Genomic DNA, 17,794 nt, shown 5'->3' with positions numbered 1-17,794 from the left:
AAAAAAAACAGAAATGTAGAAATTTTTGCAACTTTATTAAAAAAGAAAAACTGAAATATCACATGGTCATAAGTATTCAGACCCTTTGGTCAGTATTGAGTAGAAACACCCTTTTGAGCTAGTACAGCCATGAGTCTTCTTGGGAATGATGCAGCAAGTTTTCCACACCTGGATTTGGGGATCCTCTTCCATTCTTCCTTGCAGATCCTCTAGTTCCGTCAGGTTGGATGGTGAACGTTGGTGGACGGCCATTTTCAGGTCTCTCCAGAGATGCTCAGTTGGGTTTCGGTCAGGGATCTGGCTGGGTCAGTCAAGAATGGTCACAGCATTGTTGTGAAGCCTCTCCTTTGTTACTTTAGCTGTGTGCTTAGGGTCATGGTCTTGTTGGAAGGTGAACCTTCAGCCCAGTCTGAGGTCCTGAGCACTCTGGAAGAGGTTTTCTTCCAGGATATCTCTGTACTTGGCTGCATTCATCTTCCCTTCAATTGCAACCAGTCGTCCTGTCCCTGCGGCTGAAAAACACCCCCATAGCATGATGCTGCCACCACCATGTTTCACTGTTGGGATTGTATTGGGCAGGTGATGAGTAGTGCCTGGTGTTCTCCACATATACCGCTTAGAATTAACACCAAGAAGTTCAATCTTCGTCTCATCAGACCAGAGAATCTTATTTCTCATAGTCTGAGAGTCCTTCGTGTGTTTTTTGGCAAACTCTATGCGGGCTTTGACATGTCTGCACTGAGGAGAGGCTTCTGTCGGGCAGCTCTGCCATAAAGCCCCGACTGGTGGAGGGCTGCAGTGATAGCTGACTTTGTGGAACTTTCTCCCATCTCCCTACTGCATCTCTGGAGCTCAGCCACAGTGATCTTTGGGTTCTTCTTTACCTCTCTCACCAAGGCTCTTCTCCCATGATTGCTCAGTTTGGCTGGACCTGGCTGTCCAGGAAGAGTTCTGGTCGTCCCAAACTTCTTCCACTTAAGGATTATGGAGGCCACTGTGCTCTTAGGAACCTTGATTGCTGCAGAAATTCTTTTGTAACCTTGGTCAGATCTGTGCCCAGCCACAATTCTGTCTCTGAGCTCCTTCCTTCGACCTCATGATTCTCATTTGCTCTGACATGCACTGTGAGCTGTGAGGTCTTATATAGACAGGTGTGTGCCTTTCCTAATCAGGTCCAATCAGTTTAATTAACCACAGCTGGACTCCAATGAAGGAGTAGAACCATCTCAAGGAGGATCAGAAGAAATGGACAGCATGTGAGTTAAATATGAGTGTCACAGCAAAGGGTCTGAATACTTATGACCATGTGATATTTCAGTTTTTCTTTTTTAATAAAGTTGCAAAAATTTCTGTTTTTTTCTGTCAAAATGGGGTGCTGAGTGAACATTAATGAGAAATAAAATGAACTTTTTTGATTTTAGCAAATGGCTGCAATGAAACAAAGAGTGAAAAATTTAAAGGGGACTCAATACTTTCCGTACCCACTGTAATTGACTTTGAAACTTGGCATTGGTCCCACGCAGCCATCTATACAGTTTTCAGAGAACGGTCTGAAATGATCCGGTGAGTGGCACTCATCTGTGGGGAAAATGCCTTTTTGATGTCAGAGGATTGCGAGGAGCCAGGAAGGCAAGAGTAACTCAAAAAAAAAAAAAAAAAACCCAACTTGCTATGCAGAAGAGCATCTCTGAACGCATCAAAGCTTGAAGCAGATGAGCCACAGACCACTCCTGTTGGCTAAAAACAGGGAACAGAGACCATAATTCAGATAGGCTATGCCCTAGACTGGAACATCCATCCTGCCTGCGTCAACAGTTCAGTCTGAGGATGGGGGATCAGTGGTGTGGGGGAAATATTTTGGCACACTTTGGACATCTCAGTCCCAACTGCACAATGTTTAAACACCATAGCCTACCTGAGTATTGCTGCTACAAAACCATTATTGCAGCAATATTTGGGTGGGCTGAGTGTTGACAGTAGGATAACACACACTGTCACAGAGCTTAAATCATCTCAAGCTGGTGTCTTGAATGTGAGTGAGTTTATTGCACTCGACTGGCCTCCACAGTTAACAGGTGACCTTCAGGATACGCTCAAACAGGAGAGTCAGGTCACAGATCTGCAGCCGGCTGTGTGATGCTGTCAACCAATATGGATCTACTGTATGTTTTTAATGAGATCAGTGTGTGTGAGATGTCGTGATCATTTGGGCTGTGGTACCTGGCTCCTGGAGATTTTGAATTCTGCATCGACTTTGAAGACTTTGGCAGTGAATGGCTTGATCGCCCTCAGGAAGGGTTCTCCGTATACAATGATCCTACACACCCACACACACACACACACACAAAAAAGCTCTTATCTGCTGTTCAAAACTAAAAAACAAAGCATTTAAATTATGTGGAATTTTTTCTTATTTCCACATAGGCACCTTTAGGACTAAATTAATAATAATTAATAATACTAATAAATAATAAGCTTGCTGTGCCTCTGCAGCTTACACATTGTCATGTGCTGACATCTAGTAAGTACCCCTCTAATGTATCCACGTCAGAGAGTTTTCTCAGCACACACCTGTCGTATGCACAGCTGGTCAGGTCAGTGACGGTGGTGTCCTCCCGGTCTTGGATCAGCCAGTTGAAATCTGAGTTTGTGTACAGTCGGATTTTTTTCCTGTCCTGTTGTGTCACATAAGCACAGCTGGCGTGGAAATCTCCCAGGAACATCACATTCTACACACAACAAATGATTCACACATTAAAATCAGATCTGCTGAGAATAAGGTCTGTTTTCCATTTATGTTTTTGCATGTTTCAATAAAATTGTTTCTACACTTATGCAAACTATGAAGAAATTAAGGTGCACACTGCTGTAGCATCATGCCTTTGGACTGCAGCCACTTTTCTCTCACTTATGACTTGCTTGTTTTGTCTGACATCATTAGTTTGTCTTTTTCTTACTGGTTCAGTCGAGCACTTTAATCGACCCTCTCAGTCTGAGTGCCATCGTGTTGCCAATCAGAGGTTACGTCCAAGCGGCAACTTCCTCCGATTCAGGTCACTGCCCCCGTTTTCAGGAATCTACATCATTTATTTTTATGTTACAAAGTTGCAGCTTGCTAACACTACCTGATATATGCACCTTCTGGCCTGAATATGGTCTGTACTGATTGAAAGGAGAAAAAAAATAAATAAATCCAGCATGTCGGACGGCAACATGCTCAAATTAAGGTCCAAAATAGTGAGTCCAGTGGGCGCCATCTTTTACATTCTGGTTACAAAACTGTTTGGGATTTGATTGTGATTGAAGCAACTTTAGCCTCCTTCATAGGTGCTATATAAATCTGAGTAATTATTATTATTATCATCAATAATCACAATATAGTGCAAGTCAAAATGAACTGCTGTCACTTTTTACAGATCTTCAGCAGATAATGTGGACTGCAGTTACACCGGTGCTGATAAACATATTACTCGATCCGTTTCCGCACCATGTTGTTCCACTTCTTGCTGACTTCCACAAAGACGTCGTAAAGCTTGTTGATCTCCAGGACGGCTCGACTGGGCTCACTGTGGAGAGGGACCAAGATAAAGTCCCCGATTGCTGCCAGGTGGGAAGAAGGACGGACAACAGGAACAGAGAGGAGTGAAAGAAGAATGAAGGGAGAGTAAGAGTCAGCGCACACAGTTTAAAACAGCTGAGAAAAATATTTAAAATGTTTTTGATGCACTCACTGGTATTCTGGCTTTGGAAGCGAACCACAAAGGGCTCTCTGATGAAGGACTCCTTGCTCTTGTACTGATGCTGACCCGTCATGTTCACCGTGTCCGTCCTGTTCGGAGAGGACGAGCGCTTCAGAAGCAGAAATCATTCAGTGCATTTCTCTGAGCAATTTTAAGTGTTGCACTAATTGAATCACAATCAGTCTTCTTTAACACTCGCTGTGAGGCAAAGCGTGTGTAGCAGTGGAGCTGAGCTGGTCTAGATGCAGTTTCTCTTGTAGTTTACAGCTTACGCCGGCACCAGAGCACCAAATCCCAGCTCATGTTCCCATATTATGGCAAAGAAAGACAAAACCTGCAGTTCCTAAAATGACCATTTGAGGCCAACTCCTAAAGTGAGTCCATCCCCACAGACTCCCATTTAAAATGATTTCTGTGATAAACATGACAGTTTACACCTATAATTTTGGGGGCTCAGGCACCCCTGAATTTCAAATCACCACCCTTCATATTAACTATAGTAATATTATTTTCTGAAATTGTTTTTAACATTACAGTCTGCCATCTTGCCTACTGGAGATTAGAACAGAAAGAGGTTTAAATGTCCCACGTTTTTGATGTAGTGACCCTTGGTGTACTCACACATGTGGTTATAATGCAGAGGTAGCTCCTGTTTTTCCCCATGATGCTTTCAGACAACTAAGAAGGATGTTACTGTTATCAAATGTGGATTCCTCCAAGCCTGCTGCGGTAACTTATGTCACAAATACTTTGATTTATGTCACGGGGTAACCTGTGCCCTATAGGCTAAATGTGTTAATGGCCAACAACAGACTGTAATGACTTCTATTAGTATAACATCTTGCTGGCAAAATAGAGGTTGTTCAGTGGTAAATGTGAGGCCAACACTACATTGGTCCAGTCCTTCACTGATTTACTTTAATTTCAGTTCGATTCAATAGTATGTAGATTTTTGGTATTTATTTCTTAGCATTAACATTCTCATTATTTCCATGTCATAGAAAAATAAAATACAATGGGCCCACATATTCAAAACCATTTATTAGCACCAAGTCAAGTCATGTCAGTATTACCAAATGTTTGTTCAATGCTCTGTTCCATGCTGCCACCATCTTGGAGACCCAGACTGCCAAACAGGATGTGGAAGGTCCCAAATCTTTTTATAGTAAGGGGAGACTGGGAGCTCACTATGTCAGTAAGAAGGCAGAGGGGGAATTTTCTTTTCTTTTCTTGTGAAATAGTCTTTGGTACACAGGAAACCAACGAATGTTTTGATGATCTTGTGTCAGAGCTTAAAGGAGGTAATTGGAAAGTTGTGTTTGCACATAGGTAGAAAATCCTTAATTGGGGCACTTAATTGAATTTTTGTGTGGTTTATTCTGGGGAGGGGCTTAGGCTTTATAAGCCAGAGTTAGTGCTCCTGAGAGGGAGGTATAGGAGGCCTAGTGTTGTGGCTAGAGCCCAGTAGCCATGGGCTTAGCCTTTGGGTTTCTTTGGTTTAGTTAGTGATGGCAAAACGAGGCTTTCTGAAGCTCTGAACCTTTTTGAACCATTGTGTCAAAAATTGGTTCGCTACTCGAAGGTTCATTCAGTACTCTTGGGTGACATCTGCTGGCCACAGTGGTTGTTGTACAGCCAAATGAAGCCCTGCAGGCCTGACGCAACTTTCATGTGTATAATAACACTTCTTGGAACAATTCCTCAAATGACCTGCAATCCAACTGTGTTTTATGTATTTGCTCTTTGTAGCCCATATGTGAAAATAATCTAATAAATACATTTGGAAAATGGTTTGGTTTGTCATTGATTCTAAATTACATACTGGACAGGGACGATGTTCAATAATAATGAGTCAGTAGGTGAGATTGATCCGTTTCCCCCTCTTTTTTTGGTGTACAGTTATTTCCTTTGTTATTGTGCTTGGTGTGCAGGAAATGTGTGCTTATGCACCTCGGGTTTTTTTTATTATTATTATTATTATTATTATTATTATTATTATTATTATTATTATTATTATTATTATTATTATTATTATTATTATTATTATTCAGGAATAACTTTTCCACAGTAGATGGGCTTCACTGGTTTCTCTTTTTAGGGACAGCTGCCCAGCCTTTGAGAACATCCTTTCACACGGAACAGAAGAAGCTGGTGTGACCATGAAGTAATGATGTGGCGAGTATGAGTATTATATTTGAATAAACGCTGAACAGGTGTGTTGTGATCGCTGCATCTTCGGCCAGTGACGTAGTTCGAGCTCACCTGTTTCCTTTTTGACACGTTGAACGTCGCTGGCCGCTAATCGCACATTTGGTCACCAATTTAAAGGTGGATGCATAATTTTATGTTTTAAATTAAATCTGACTTAGTGTCATCATGTTTTGTTGATCATAAAGTAGTTTATTAATACCCGGAATGCTTCGATGTCAACGCCGGATTCCTTTGCCTGGCGACAGAGATCGGAGAGATTAATTGGCTGTAACCTCATTATATTTTTGGGTTATTAATGTGGTTTAAGTATCAACATTTTTCTCCTTCCGTGCTCGTCCTACCTGCACAAGTTTCCAATATAATTGGAAAGAAATAGATGGATGGACATGCTGAAATTATTTTACCTTATTCGGTGGCACCAAATCAAAATATTCCCACACTTGGGAAAAATGAGATGGCTCTATTATTGAAAGTTTGAAATTCACACAAACGAGCCGTCACTGACAGACAGCAGGTTTGGTGCAAGGCATGAAACAGTGTCTCAAATACTCTGAGTATCGTTTCAAAGCTCCGCCTGGTAAATCAAACCAGTCAGCTGATTCAGTCTGAATGAAGCAGTGAAGCGGTTCGATGTCAACTGAAGCAAGCTCCGCCCCACTGCTTCACAAGACTTGACCTATGGAGTTCGAAGCGTGTTTCGAAGCCTCGGTGTCAGAGGGAGCATCACTAGGTTTAGTTAATTTTTGAATTTTTTTGAACAGTTTTAAGTTGGTTTTTCTATAGTTTTTGTATCTTTTTTTTTTTTTTGGTCATATCACCATCCTGACCCTCCTTGTAAACAGCACTTGTAAATATATTGCACATCGGGCGAAGAGAATTCCAGCCTCCAAGTGTGTTTCCTCAACTGCAGCTGTGGCAGTACTACAATTTACATCAGATTATTTATCTCCTCGTTGAATGTGTGAAAGAGGACAAGAGGAAGTAAAGCGTACAAGAGTGGAAGAACCAGGTGAGGTTAGGTGGGGGAAAACTAAACTTATTTAAATCATTTTCATAGACGGTGTGTTTCCCAATTAAACATATTAATTGATATGAGCAACATCATACAATCATGGTAAAAAGAAATAAATGAGCTAGTCCTTTCTATGTCTCAAAATTCAGTAAATACAGCCTCAGATGAACAACAATACAACCAATTCCACTCAGTCCTCCTTCATTCAATAAAAACAAAGCCAAAATCCAGACAAAATTCCAAAAATGATCCACCCAAAAAAACTGAAGCATTATTAATATCTGTGACTATTCATTCTGAACCATTCTTGGACCCTGCAGTAGCTCATCCAACTAATTAGGTTGCTTTTCAAAGCGATGTTGTAATGTGCACCTAACTGAACTGAGGTTTGCAAAAGTGATTGAATACATTCGCACACTTCTTATTCTATTAATATCAACTGCAAGGCACTATGTGCATGACATGACTGGAGCACATTAAGAGTCTGAGAACTGCTCCTTTACAGCCTGCTCCAACATACCGTTTGGTTTCCGTTAGCACCGCCTCAGCGGTTACAGTGGTCCTGGTATTGATCTTGCTCACACTACAGAAGGAGCAGAAATAGAGTTTCTGTTTTTATTGTAAGATAATTTCAGTTGCCATCCATCCTCTTCCGCTTATCCTGTTCAGGGTTGCGGGGATGGGGGGGCTGGAGCCTATCCCAGCTGCCACAGGGCGAGAGGCAGGGCACACCCTGTACAGGTCACCAGTCTGTCGCAGGGCCAACACACAGACACAGACAAACCTCACCTTCACACCTATGGGCAATTTATACCTAACCCCAGTAAGTGCCTGTCTTTGGACTGTGGGAGGAAACCTACACAGATATGGGGAGAACATGCAGACTCCACAGAGAGAGGCCCAGGCCGAGGTGGAATCAAACCCAAGCCTTCCAGATGGTATTCTAACTGTGAGGCAGCAGTGCTAACCACCACGCCGCCATGCTTTCAGTTTCAAAATGTTAATTTTAGTTAGTTTAGTTGAAAGTCTGTTAGCTGCAGAAGCTGTTTTACTTCATTTTGTGTCCCAAACCTTTTTGTCACTTCTGACACATTTCATGGTTTTTTTTGATGGGATCCAGGTGAGTGCAGGTGGAGGCGGACCACAGCCATGTCTTACCTGTAAATGAAAACATACTTCTGCAGGTCGCTGGGAGAGTTCCCCAAACCATCGCTGGACACTGCCTGGTAGTTGTACTCTTCATACCTCAACACAGAGACGGAGACAAAATGTCAGTAAAGCAGCAGACGGCACACAAGCCCACCAAACATTCAGTGTGAGCACAGCAGCACGAGGATTTATGGGGTTTGTGAAATCACCAGGTGAGCATCATAGAGGACGGCGCTCACTTAAGTCAGGTTAGACAGCCAGCTCTCATTCACAGAAAGGTCCTTTATTATGTCACGCTTTCTGAAGGTCGCTTGAGTGATACTTTCAAAATAAACTTGATTTCATAAAAGGACTGAATTACTCAGGTGTTAAATAATGATTCCAAGTTATTGCTTTAGTATTGGCTGCTATCAACCTGTGATTACAGCTGTTTATTTAAACCCTTGTCATCAAATTTGTCCCTTTCATGAATAAAATTGTGAGAACCTTAATCAAGATCATTTTGTTTTTCTTTAAGCATGAAAACAAAAATAATGCATTTGAAACTGACCCATTTTTCATGGAGTTACACACGTCCACTCAGCTGGGCCCCAAGTATTTGACTCTTCAACAAGAGAAATCAAACCGATACCAGTAAGTGATATCGCATCCTCGGGTTTATCACACACTGAGTGCATTTATGGAAAAAAGAAATCTGTATGGATCTATATTATAATGTGTTGAACCCCTTTGGAATCAGTCTTTAGTGCCTGAAATGCTAAATATCATGCTAATACCACTAAAGCTAAGGCAGATACACACTGTACTCAGGTACTTCTGAGTATTTTCATTCATACATATGTATTGCCTACATGTGCGTTTTAGTTTGAGAGGACGTACTGTAACTTTTATTCCACTAACCAAAAAAAAAAAAACAAACTTTTTTTTATCTCGATCAAACAAGCTGACATAAAACAATAAAAGAAGTATTTGTATTTTCATATGCAGAGTTTCTCATCAAGGAGTCAAAGTTTGGGGTAGGTTTAGTGGAAAACTAGCTAACATTTGTCAGGAAAAAAATGGACCGGCTTTCCATTTGAAGGGCCTGAGTCTCTGCTCCTAAAGCAGATTATCCTGACGGGATTTGCTAGAACTTGATTTAGGACGGTGACCAGGAAAGACAGCTAGCTCTACGTTTACACTCCTGCTGATAATTCACTTTGAGTTACCCTGTTATTCAAGTACAGATGAGTAGGATTTACAATCCAGGACTTTACTTTAAAATCCATTTTATTTGTTAATTTCAGTAAACAATTAAGACATTTTCTAACATTGTGGCAACCCTCAGTTAGCTCCCAAATAAGCCTTCTTAAGATATGACCCACATCACACCCCCACCATGTTTGTCACCCAACATCAACTGGCGTTTTCCTCAGAACAGCCCAGGGACACCAGTCAGTGTGAATTTTTAAAAAGGAAGACTGTAATGCAAATGCCATGAGACCATTAGCATAAACGAGTAGATATACAAGAAGCCCCAGTTTTTTAGCAGGCTGGACACCAACCACCAATAAATAAGCTGCTTATCACCAGTCAGGAGGCCCAAAAAAATCAAATCAGAAAGAAAGGAGCTGAGTGATGGGCACAGCAAGGCTTCACTCCACGGTAATACGAGTCAAACTGTGCATGCAGGCATTTGGCTGCACAGAGTACTGCAGGCATTTGGCTGCACAGAGTACTGCAGGCATTTGGCTGCACAGAGTACTGCAGGCATTTGGCTACACAGAGTACTGCAGGCATTTGGCTGCACAGAGTACTGCAGGCATTTGGCTGCACAGAGTACTGCAGGCATTTGGCTGCACAGAGTACTGCAGGCATTTGGCTACTGTTCTTCAGGCTCTGTGTTTCAGTGCATTCAGGCACTGCTCTTACATTAAAGATGTTTCACTCCCATCGATTTTAAAATGACCTCAAATGTATTTCTTATATTTCCTCACCCTAACATTACTTTCTCTGTTTTATTGTGAATATGATTATTATGAGATTTGCAAATCAGTGCACTCTCTGTTTTTGACATTTTATGCAAGATCCCAAAATATTTTGGAACTGGTGTTGGGAAAAACATTCCCACCCTTCTTCCATTTTCATCATCTGGATCGTTTTGTCAGATCATTAAATTTCAGTCAGATTTCAGTCATTAAATCTTCACCTGGTCGTCACAGTGAAGACGTCTGCCTGATTCTTGACTTGATGACTGACTTTTTTAAGTCACTTATGAGCTGATCCGTCCACAAGCTTGTTTTTTTTTTTTTTTTACATCCCAGGAACTGTCTCGTGAAATCAGGAATCTGACTGCTGGAAAAACAACTGAAGCTGACTTGCCTCCGATTTCTGCCGTGTTTTGAGCTTCTTTACTTGCGTAATCTTTTTTTAAACTACATTTCAATCCTGAGGTCATCGTGACACTAGCGTTACATACGTTGCAGCGTTATTAAATTACTTTTGAAGCTTTTGACACTTGGGGGGGCAAAGCTTTCCATGAATCTGTTGTGAAGCTACTAAAATTAAAACCGAAATGTGGCACTTTAATGTAGAATCTTCTCATTAAATAGAATATACTAAAACACAGAGCCCAAAGCACAAGATTAAAACTGTCCAATCATCGTTCTAACTGGTGGTCACAGGTTGTTTGTGGGAAAAAAAAAAAAAAAAGATTTCAACAGAGCTCAACAGTGAATCTAGAAATGAAAAACCCATTCATATTCACCATAAGAATTTTGGTTATGAGCCATTACGCTGCAACCATCCAAAGCAGACCCGGCAGTGATGGTACCCATCTACTGCCGTAGAAACTACAGCTCTGATTTCGAGCTCGTTTTAACGAAAACACGAGTTTTGTTTGATACATCGTGGAAAATAACTCATTTATTCACAATCCTAAATTCAAACAGTGACATTTCTGATTGGTGGACGCTGCTATAATAACAAAGAGGCTCAAAGCTGGAACTCGTTTGCTGTGGGAGCCGAGATTTGTAATGCATCACAGTCCCTTCTCTGTTAAAGGTGATTATGGATTCAGTCTTGTGCTGTTACCTTTTTCTTCATCATTTTATTTCTAATACAGATCAAGTTGTTGTTGTATGGTCATACTTCACCTCGTTGTTGGCGGAATTGGTTCAAGGCTTTAAACTCTGAGGATTTTGCGTTAAGAGAGACATATCGTGTTTTTAAATCCTTCCTTTTCATATGTAAATCATACACTTGTGGTCTATATAAAGTAGAACTGCAATGCTTTGGTCTGAATTCCTCATTACTGGAGCTCCACAGACCCCTCTTTTACTCCTCTTTTGAGGTGCGTCTTAGAGCAGCTCGTTTTGGTGCGGTCTCTTTAAATGTGAAAGACATTTCACGCCCCGCCCCCCTCCAGGTCACAGAGCGTTCCACTCCACCCCGTTCGGCCATTTTTGTAGTCTGATAGCAGCGATATGATTATCTACAGGCAGAGAAACAAGCACGTCGAAGAGGCTCTGATGCCGGGGGGGCGATGTAAGGAGTTGTACACCCAACAACCGAACATTTGGACTTGTCTACTTGCAACTTCGGCATAACTGAACTTGGACTACAAAATCACTGCGAGGAAAAAAATGGCGGGTTCACGAAATCGGTAAGCCGGAAATCCATGTCCTTGTTTAACAGCAATACAGCAAAATACTGTGACGTAAGAGGAAAGAAAACAAGTGATTAGAGAAGACTGAACAGCCTGAAAAATATGACCCAAAAAGAATATAAAGATATCTACACAGCACCGGGAAAGAATAAATTTAAATTTATCTGCACTCCTACACACTCAAAGTACACAACAAAATGTATTTAAGAGCTAAAAAAGTGGATTTTTGCATGATATGCTGCCATTAAAAGCAGCTGCAAAGGTATGAAGGTGATTTGTGATGTTGCAGAGCTCTGTGTGCGTGTGCAGATGGAGGCTTTTGTGCGCTCTGAGGTGAAGCTCCGCTGACTGCTCTGCTCACTGTAAAGATTTTAAAACATCAGTGGCTTGTGTGCCTCTTCTGTGCATCCTCAGTGTTTTCCTGTCCCTCAGTGTGCACGTTAGGCTCTGTGACATGAGAATAGCAGTACTGGAGATCAGGAGGATCTGGGGCTTGTAAAGCTTCTGGGTGACGACTCGGTGAGGAGCCGAAGGACTGAGTCAGGGCTCTGATGCTAATGCCCTGATTTCTCCGGCACATGACTGTGTGTTTCTTAAATGCGATCGGAGGGTTTTGCGCTGCCGTTGGTGTCGGTTAATACACCAACAACCGAACAGTTTGACTTGTCTACTTCGGCTAACTGAACTTGGACTACAAAATCACTGCGAGAAAAAAAATGGCGGATTCACGAAAGTCCGGAAGTCCATGTCCTTGTTTAGCAGTTCCACAACAAATACTGTGACGTAAGAGGATAGAAAACTGAACAGACTGAAAATTATGACCCAAAAAGAATATAAAGATATCTACGCAGCAGGGTTATTATAGTTAACGAAAATGAACGAAATAACGAAAACTGAAATTGAAAAAACATTGTCGTTAACTGAAATAAATAAAAACTACAATTAAAAGGAAAAAATGATAACTAACTAAAACTGTATTGTGAGTTTAAAAAATGAACTAAAACTAACTGAAATTATTGTGGATTGATCATTTTTCCGCTCTCCGAGTTTAAGCTGGGAGCGCCGTCGGGCAGCTGTGTGCGTGCGTGTGCACGAGAAAGCGGCAGAGTCGCTCTGAACCGACCGGGTTCAGAGCGGGTCCACGCTGCCGCAACGCTGTGATGAACCTGTTCAGTTCTTGTGCGTTTCCGTCTACTTTATCAGTGAGAGAATAAGAATCAGGAATAATAATCAAAGCATCAGTATAAGGACTCACAACTGTCAGCAGATTCCTGGAGGGAGACTGCTGTCGGGATGGACGTGAGGAAATGAAGGAAGTGGAAAAACAGGGACAAATATGTTTGCAGCCAAAAAAATGAGCACAAAGAGCGAGGACCAAAAAAAGTCCCAGCTGGCACCGCAGCACCTGACCACAAGGTAATTAACACACACAGCTACACAAGCATAAATGTGGACATGAGGTCGGACACTTCTGTAGGTTGTGTACAGAGGCTGCAAAGACCCTGCAAGTCTAATTAGCAGCATCTAACAAGCTAGCTCCAAAACAGAAGCAGCTTCAGCTGGTGAGAACATCAGGATGGAGCTGGATTTGAGCTTTGACTCCTTCAAAGAGTTTGTTTTTGTCAAACACCACATGTAGCTGTTGTTAATCTACTGCACTGATGCTGGAGTTTATTGGGAGTTTATTGTAGAATTTATTGAGTTTGGGAGTTCATGTTTTCTTTGTTTCTCCCTGTTGATGTTCATGTGTGTCCTAATTATTACACATTTAGCATGTAGTGCTTCTGTCTTGTGAACTGTTGGTTGTTGAATATATTTCTTTATGGTATCTTTTGTTGAGTTTTTATTACACAATAGTCACTTTTGCGCATTGAATCTTGCACCTGACAAAGTATGAAAATACTAAAACTAATACTGAAACTAACGAAACTAAAACTAAGCATTAAACCAAAAATAAAAACTAATAAAAAAAACAAGCAAAACCGCTCTGAAAACTAATTCAAACTAACTGAATTAGAGAACAAAAAGTAAAAACTAAATGATAATGTAAAACCCAAAACTATTATAACCCTGCTACGCAGCACCGGGAGAGAATACATTTAAACTTCCTGCACTCCTACACACTCAAAGTACACAACAAAATGTATTTAAACAAGTGGATTTGGCATGATAGGTCTCCTTTAATGGAGAAAGGGAGTCATTTCTGGAACGGTAACCCTTAAAAAAGTGGGCGGTCACTGTTGAGCTCTGACGCCACAAGGCATTCAATGTGAAACTCATACAAAACTAATTCTGGGATTTTGGTTAAATATTACAAAAAGATTTGTTGGGTTGAAATCTTAACACCGGTAAAAACACAAGAAGACTCCAGAGTGGTTCCACACTTGGTCTACCAAGCTTGTGCATCCAGCATGTCCATCACACCTTCAAAAATATGAGACATCTTAGCAAATTTAACACTTTTGTACATAACCAGCCACATCACACTGAAGGGTAACACCTTATTTTGGTATGTTTACTGGTGTGTCCACCACAGCAAAGCTGACTGACGTCCTTCAGGTATTGTTGCTGCAGATTTGTCAGACCACGTTGTGTAAATGAAAAACTTTTGGAGCTGTGGGAAGCTGTGCGGTTAAACCTGTGATGAGCCAGGCCAGAAGTTCTAATTCATTTTGTGCTTTTTTCAAATTTTAGAGACTCCACAGGCACAAACTCACGTTTGGATTTGCTGATTTTCTCCAGCAGTGACTTTCCAAAGTAAAGTGTTACCGTTTCAGGCGCTCGGGTTAGTAGAGGGTGTAAATTACATGATTAGATGATATCACACATGCTCATAAAATCCACTGTACCTGCCAGCTCCCCTGTTGAAGGCAGACAGACACGCAGTGATCATCATGTTATTACACACATGCACGGTGGTCGAGCAGTGTTAGCATACTGGTGGAGTTTATTAATACAGTGCAGTTTGTGGTCCTGAATCTCACTAGCATGTCCATGATGGTAACAATCCCAGTCTTTAACTATAAATAAGAAATGAACATTTTTGCATTGTTATCATTGTTACAACATAGTGATTTATGGGCCTGGTGTGCCAACAGAGCACTGACGGGTACTGAGCTGCAGCCTTGTCAGTGACGTCAGTGATACCGAGTCCACACACCACCATTTACACACACACACACACACACACACACACACACACACACACACACACACACACACACACACACACACACACACACACACACACACACACACACCACCAAAACAGCCATGTTAAAAAAATGACATGTGACAAGTGTTGATGTCATCATGCTACGATTTCATGGAGCTCACACACCCAAACGCTTCGTTGGAAAGGGCGGACCCAAACACCGGGTCAGACCTTCCTTCACTCTCACTTCACCCTGAAGATGTTTGCTCCATGATTCTGCTGCACGTCCACTTAAAAAGGACCAATTCTGCTTTTCCTTTTTTCTGTCAATAACATGTAATCAGAAAGTACTGGGAGCAGATCAAATACCTTACATCACTTACATAATTTGAATTTGGCCCATTTAAAAAAAAGGTAATCTTCTCATGCAGCCCTGGACCATTTTTAACAGTTGATTTTCATTTTTGGAGAGAGGGCAAAGTTCCTGGTGAGTGGTCCAGGTGAGCTGCCGACAGCCTCGGTCTTTGCAGAGTGCACACTGTAAGAGGTCTCAATGGGACTTCCTGGTAAAGTCCAAGAATAAATATTTGGAGCTTGGAATGAGCAGAGTAAGTCCTCTTTAAGGGTTGAACTAAACTCAACTGCTGGGTTTTACATATTCATAGTTTCAGGTGTGTCCAGAGTTTCCCGTGAATGTAGAAATCAGCACGACTTCACTTTACCTGTTGAGTACAGACAGCAGCTTTTGGATGGCTTGACCATCTGGATCCACCACATGCTGCAAGAGGCTGATATCACAACGGATCAGGACCTGAACACACAGGGACAGAAAAAAAAAAATAAAAAGACTGGTCGAGTCAGGAAAAGAGCGTTAAGATTAATGCTTTTAGGACATAACTTTTATGCCCTAAAAATGATAACACAGATGCTGTGGTGGGGGTCGTTTTCATTTCAATTCTCATTTGAAAATGGAACAGAATGTGCTCACCGTGAGCCCACAGCGAGCACGGCAATTCATTCACAACAGCAGCAAAAAACAAACTATATTATAAAAAATAAATACAAAGTGTGTGTGTGTGTGTGTGTGTGTGTTACCAGTTTGAGATGGTGCATCAGTCTGTCATTTGATGCTTTCTCCAAGTTAAAGTTCTGCACATTGTAGGCACAGACCCTGAATTCAGTTGCTGATTTCCCAACAAATGCAGAGAGAAAAAGGATGAGGCGAAGACAAGAAGAGCGCCACCTCATGGCAGGATCTGTGAAGAAAACAAAACATCGACTATATCACTGATGTGAAGCACACGGTGTCCGAAAAGCACACAGAGGAAAAAAAACTACCACACACCAACATGTGGAGAGACCTCACAGAGCCTGGAGTTTGGAAATTTCTAATGAGAACCAAGCCTCCTGCAGCACAGTGGCAAACATCATTCAGTCCACACTGCTAGTTTGGGGGTGTACCGGGCTCATCAAAGGTCTCAACCCCCGGTCTCTGAGCCTTATGGAGATCACAGATGAGCTTAATTCTAACATTAAGAGGAAATATTACAAAGACAGCGGGAGATCTCTTTGCCCCTAAACGCAGCCTTGGGAGCAGATACAGAAAATATTTCTCTTTTTGAAAGGTAAAAGTATTACACTGAAGCAAAGATTATACAAGCAAACAGCTTAAAGAACCCAAAATAAAAAGCAGAACAGTTTAGGTCTGACCTGTCATGGATCATCCCCAAAATAATCAAATGACTTGAGAAGGATGAATGTGAACAAGTCTCAAAAACAAAGTGAGGTTATTCATAGTTCATCACAATAGTCTTAACTGTTCTCTGCCTTTCATAAACAATACATAAAGTTATGTTGTTTTTAAAACCAACAACAAGCTCTGTAAAAATGTGCAAACCACATAGCTAAATGTGTAAAAATGGCAAAACAATCATCGACAGTAAAAACTAAAGCCACAAGTTTCTCTCTTATACAGATTAAAGCTGCAGTATGTAACTTTATAAATATGTGTTTTTACATATTTTTTAAAACTGTCACCATGTCAGGACAGTATGAGACAGATGATCTGTGGGAAAAAAAAAAAAAAATATATCAAGCTCCTCCACCTCCTCCCTGAACCGCTCCTAGTCAAAAACAACCAATCAGAGCCAGGATGAGGGTCAATCACTGTCAATCACTCCTCGTGTATGTGCTGCTCAATGTAGTGATGTACGATACTTCAAGATTCGGTATCGATTCGATGCCACAGGGCCAGTATCGCCAATACTGATATATCTGCTGTCATTGGTAGCCATGGTAACTGCAGGGTTCCAGCAAGAAATATTTTTCAGCCCAGCGCTAATGCTAATCAGTAAGCTAATGCTAAGCACTAAATGCCACTCCCGCTTGTTAACTGAGTGACGGGGCCTACGATGTTACTGGAAACCACCACTGGAGCCTAGGCAGTAATCACAGTCTGTGTGGCTGTATAGTTATATTGCTCGAGGTGCATGTCGGGTTAGGTTCAGAGAGGATTTTCAGTTATGTACGAAGGACCAATGCAGAACTCTAAATCAGGCCTTATTAGATCAGTAGAGTGATAATTTTTGCATATAATCCAGAAAAGTTACATTTATATATCATGCATTTAATGTGTCCCAGGGTGCCGTTTCCTTCCACTAATGTGTTTGCAGAAATCACATAAAAAACATACACAACAAAAACAATCAGCTGCTAAAAGCATTTCCTACATTTGAAGATCAGCCACCATGTTGTGAGCATAAACTATCACGTTTTTAATGCAACAACAGAAGTGCCATCTTGCTGGGAACTGTAGTTTTTATTCTTGAAGGCTCCACTGGTGCTGAAAACTAATGTTTGACTATGGCTTTCTGAATACAAGT

The 17,794-nt window shown here is 41.4% G+C and overlaps 1 protein-coding gene across 3 annotated transcripts in view; it reads right to left on the bottom strand.

The window, feature by feature from the left end:
* The window catches only part of LOC115782449 (deoxyribonuclease-1-like), a 28,808-nt gene that overhangs the window by 3,190 nt on the left and 7,824 nt on the right, over nt 1–17,794 (bottom strand). For 2 of the 3 annotated variants that reach the window (XM_030732618.1, XM_030732617.1), the window contains exons 2-9: nt 16,008–16,168; nt 15,635–15,723; nt 14,608–14,619; nt 8,122–8,208; nt 3,732–3,829; nt 3,488–3,600; nt 2,572–2,729; nt 2,221–2,317 (exon numbers count right to left, since the gene is read on the bottom strand). In XM_030732618.1, the coding sequence (XP_030588478.1) occupies nt 2,221–2,317; nt 2,572–2,729; nt 3,488–3,600; nt 3,732–3,829; nt 8,122–8,208; nt 14,608–14,619; nt 15,635–15,723; nt 16,008–16,160 (807 nt within the window). In that variant the 5' untranslated portion in view covers nt 16,161–16,168. The remainder of the gene's footprint in view (nt 1–2,220; nt 2,318–2,571; nt 2,730–3,487; nt 3,601–3,731; nt 3,830–8,121; nt 8,209–14,607; nt 14,620–15,634; nt 15,724–16,007; nt 16,169–17,794) is intronic. The other variant, XM_030732620.1, reaches the window with a different exon arrangement.

The sequence above is a fragment of the Archocentrus centrarchus genome, chromosome 7 (genome assembly GCF_007364275.1).
Source record: "Archocentrus centrarchus isolate MPI-CPG fArcCen1 chromosome 7, fArcCen1, whole genome shotgun sequence".
NCBI lineage: Eukaryota > Metazoa > Chordata > Actinopteri > Cichliformes > Cichlidae > Archocentrus > Archocentrus centrarchus.
The sequence above is the reverse complement of the archived record's forward strand: the minus strand, read 5'-3'. Positions and strand labels throughout refer to the sequence as shown.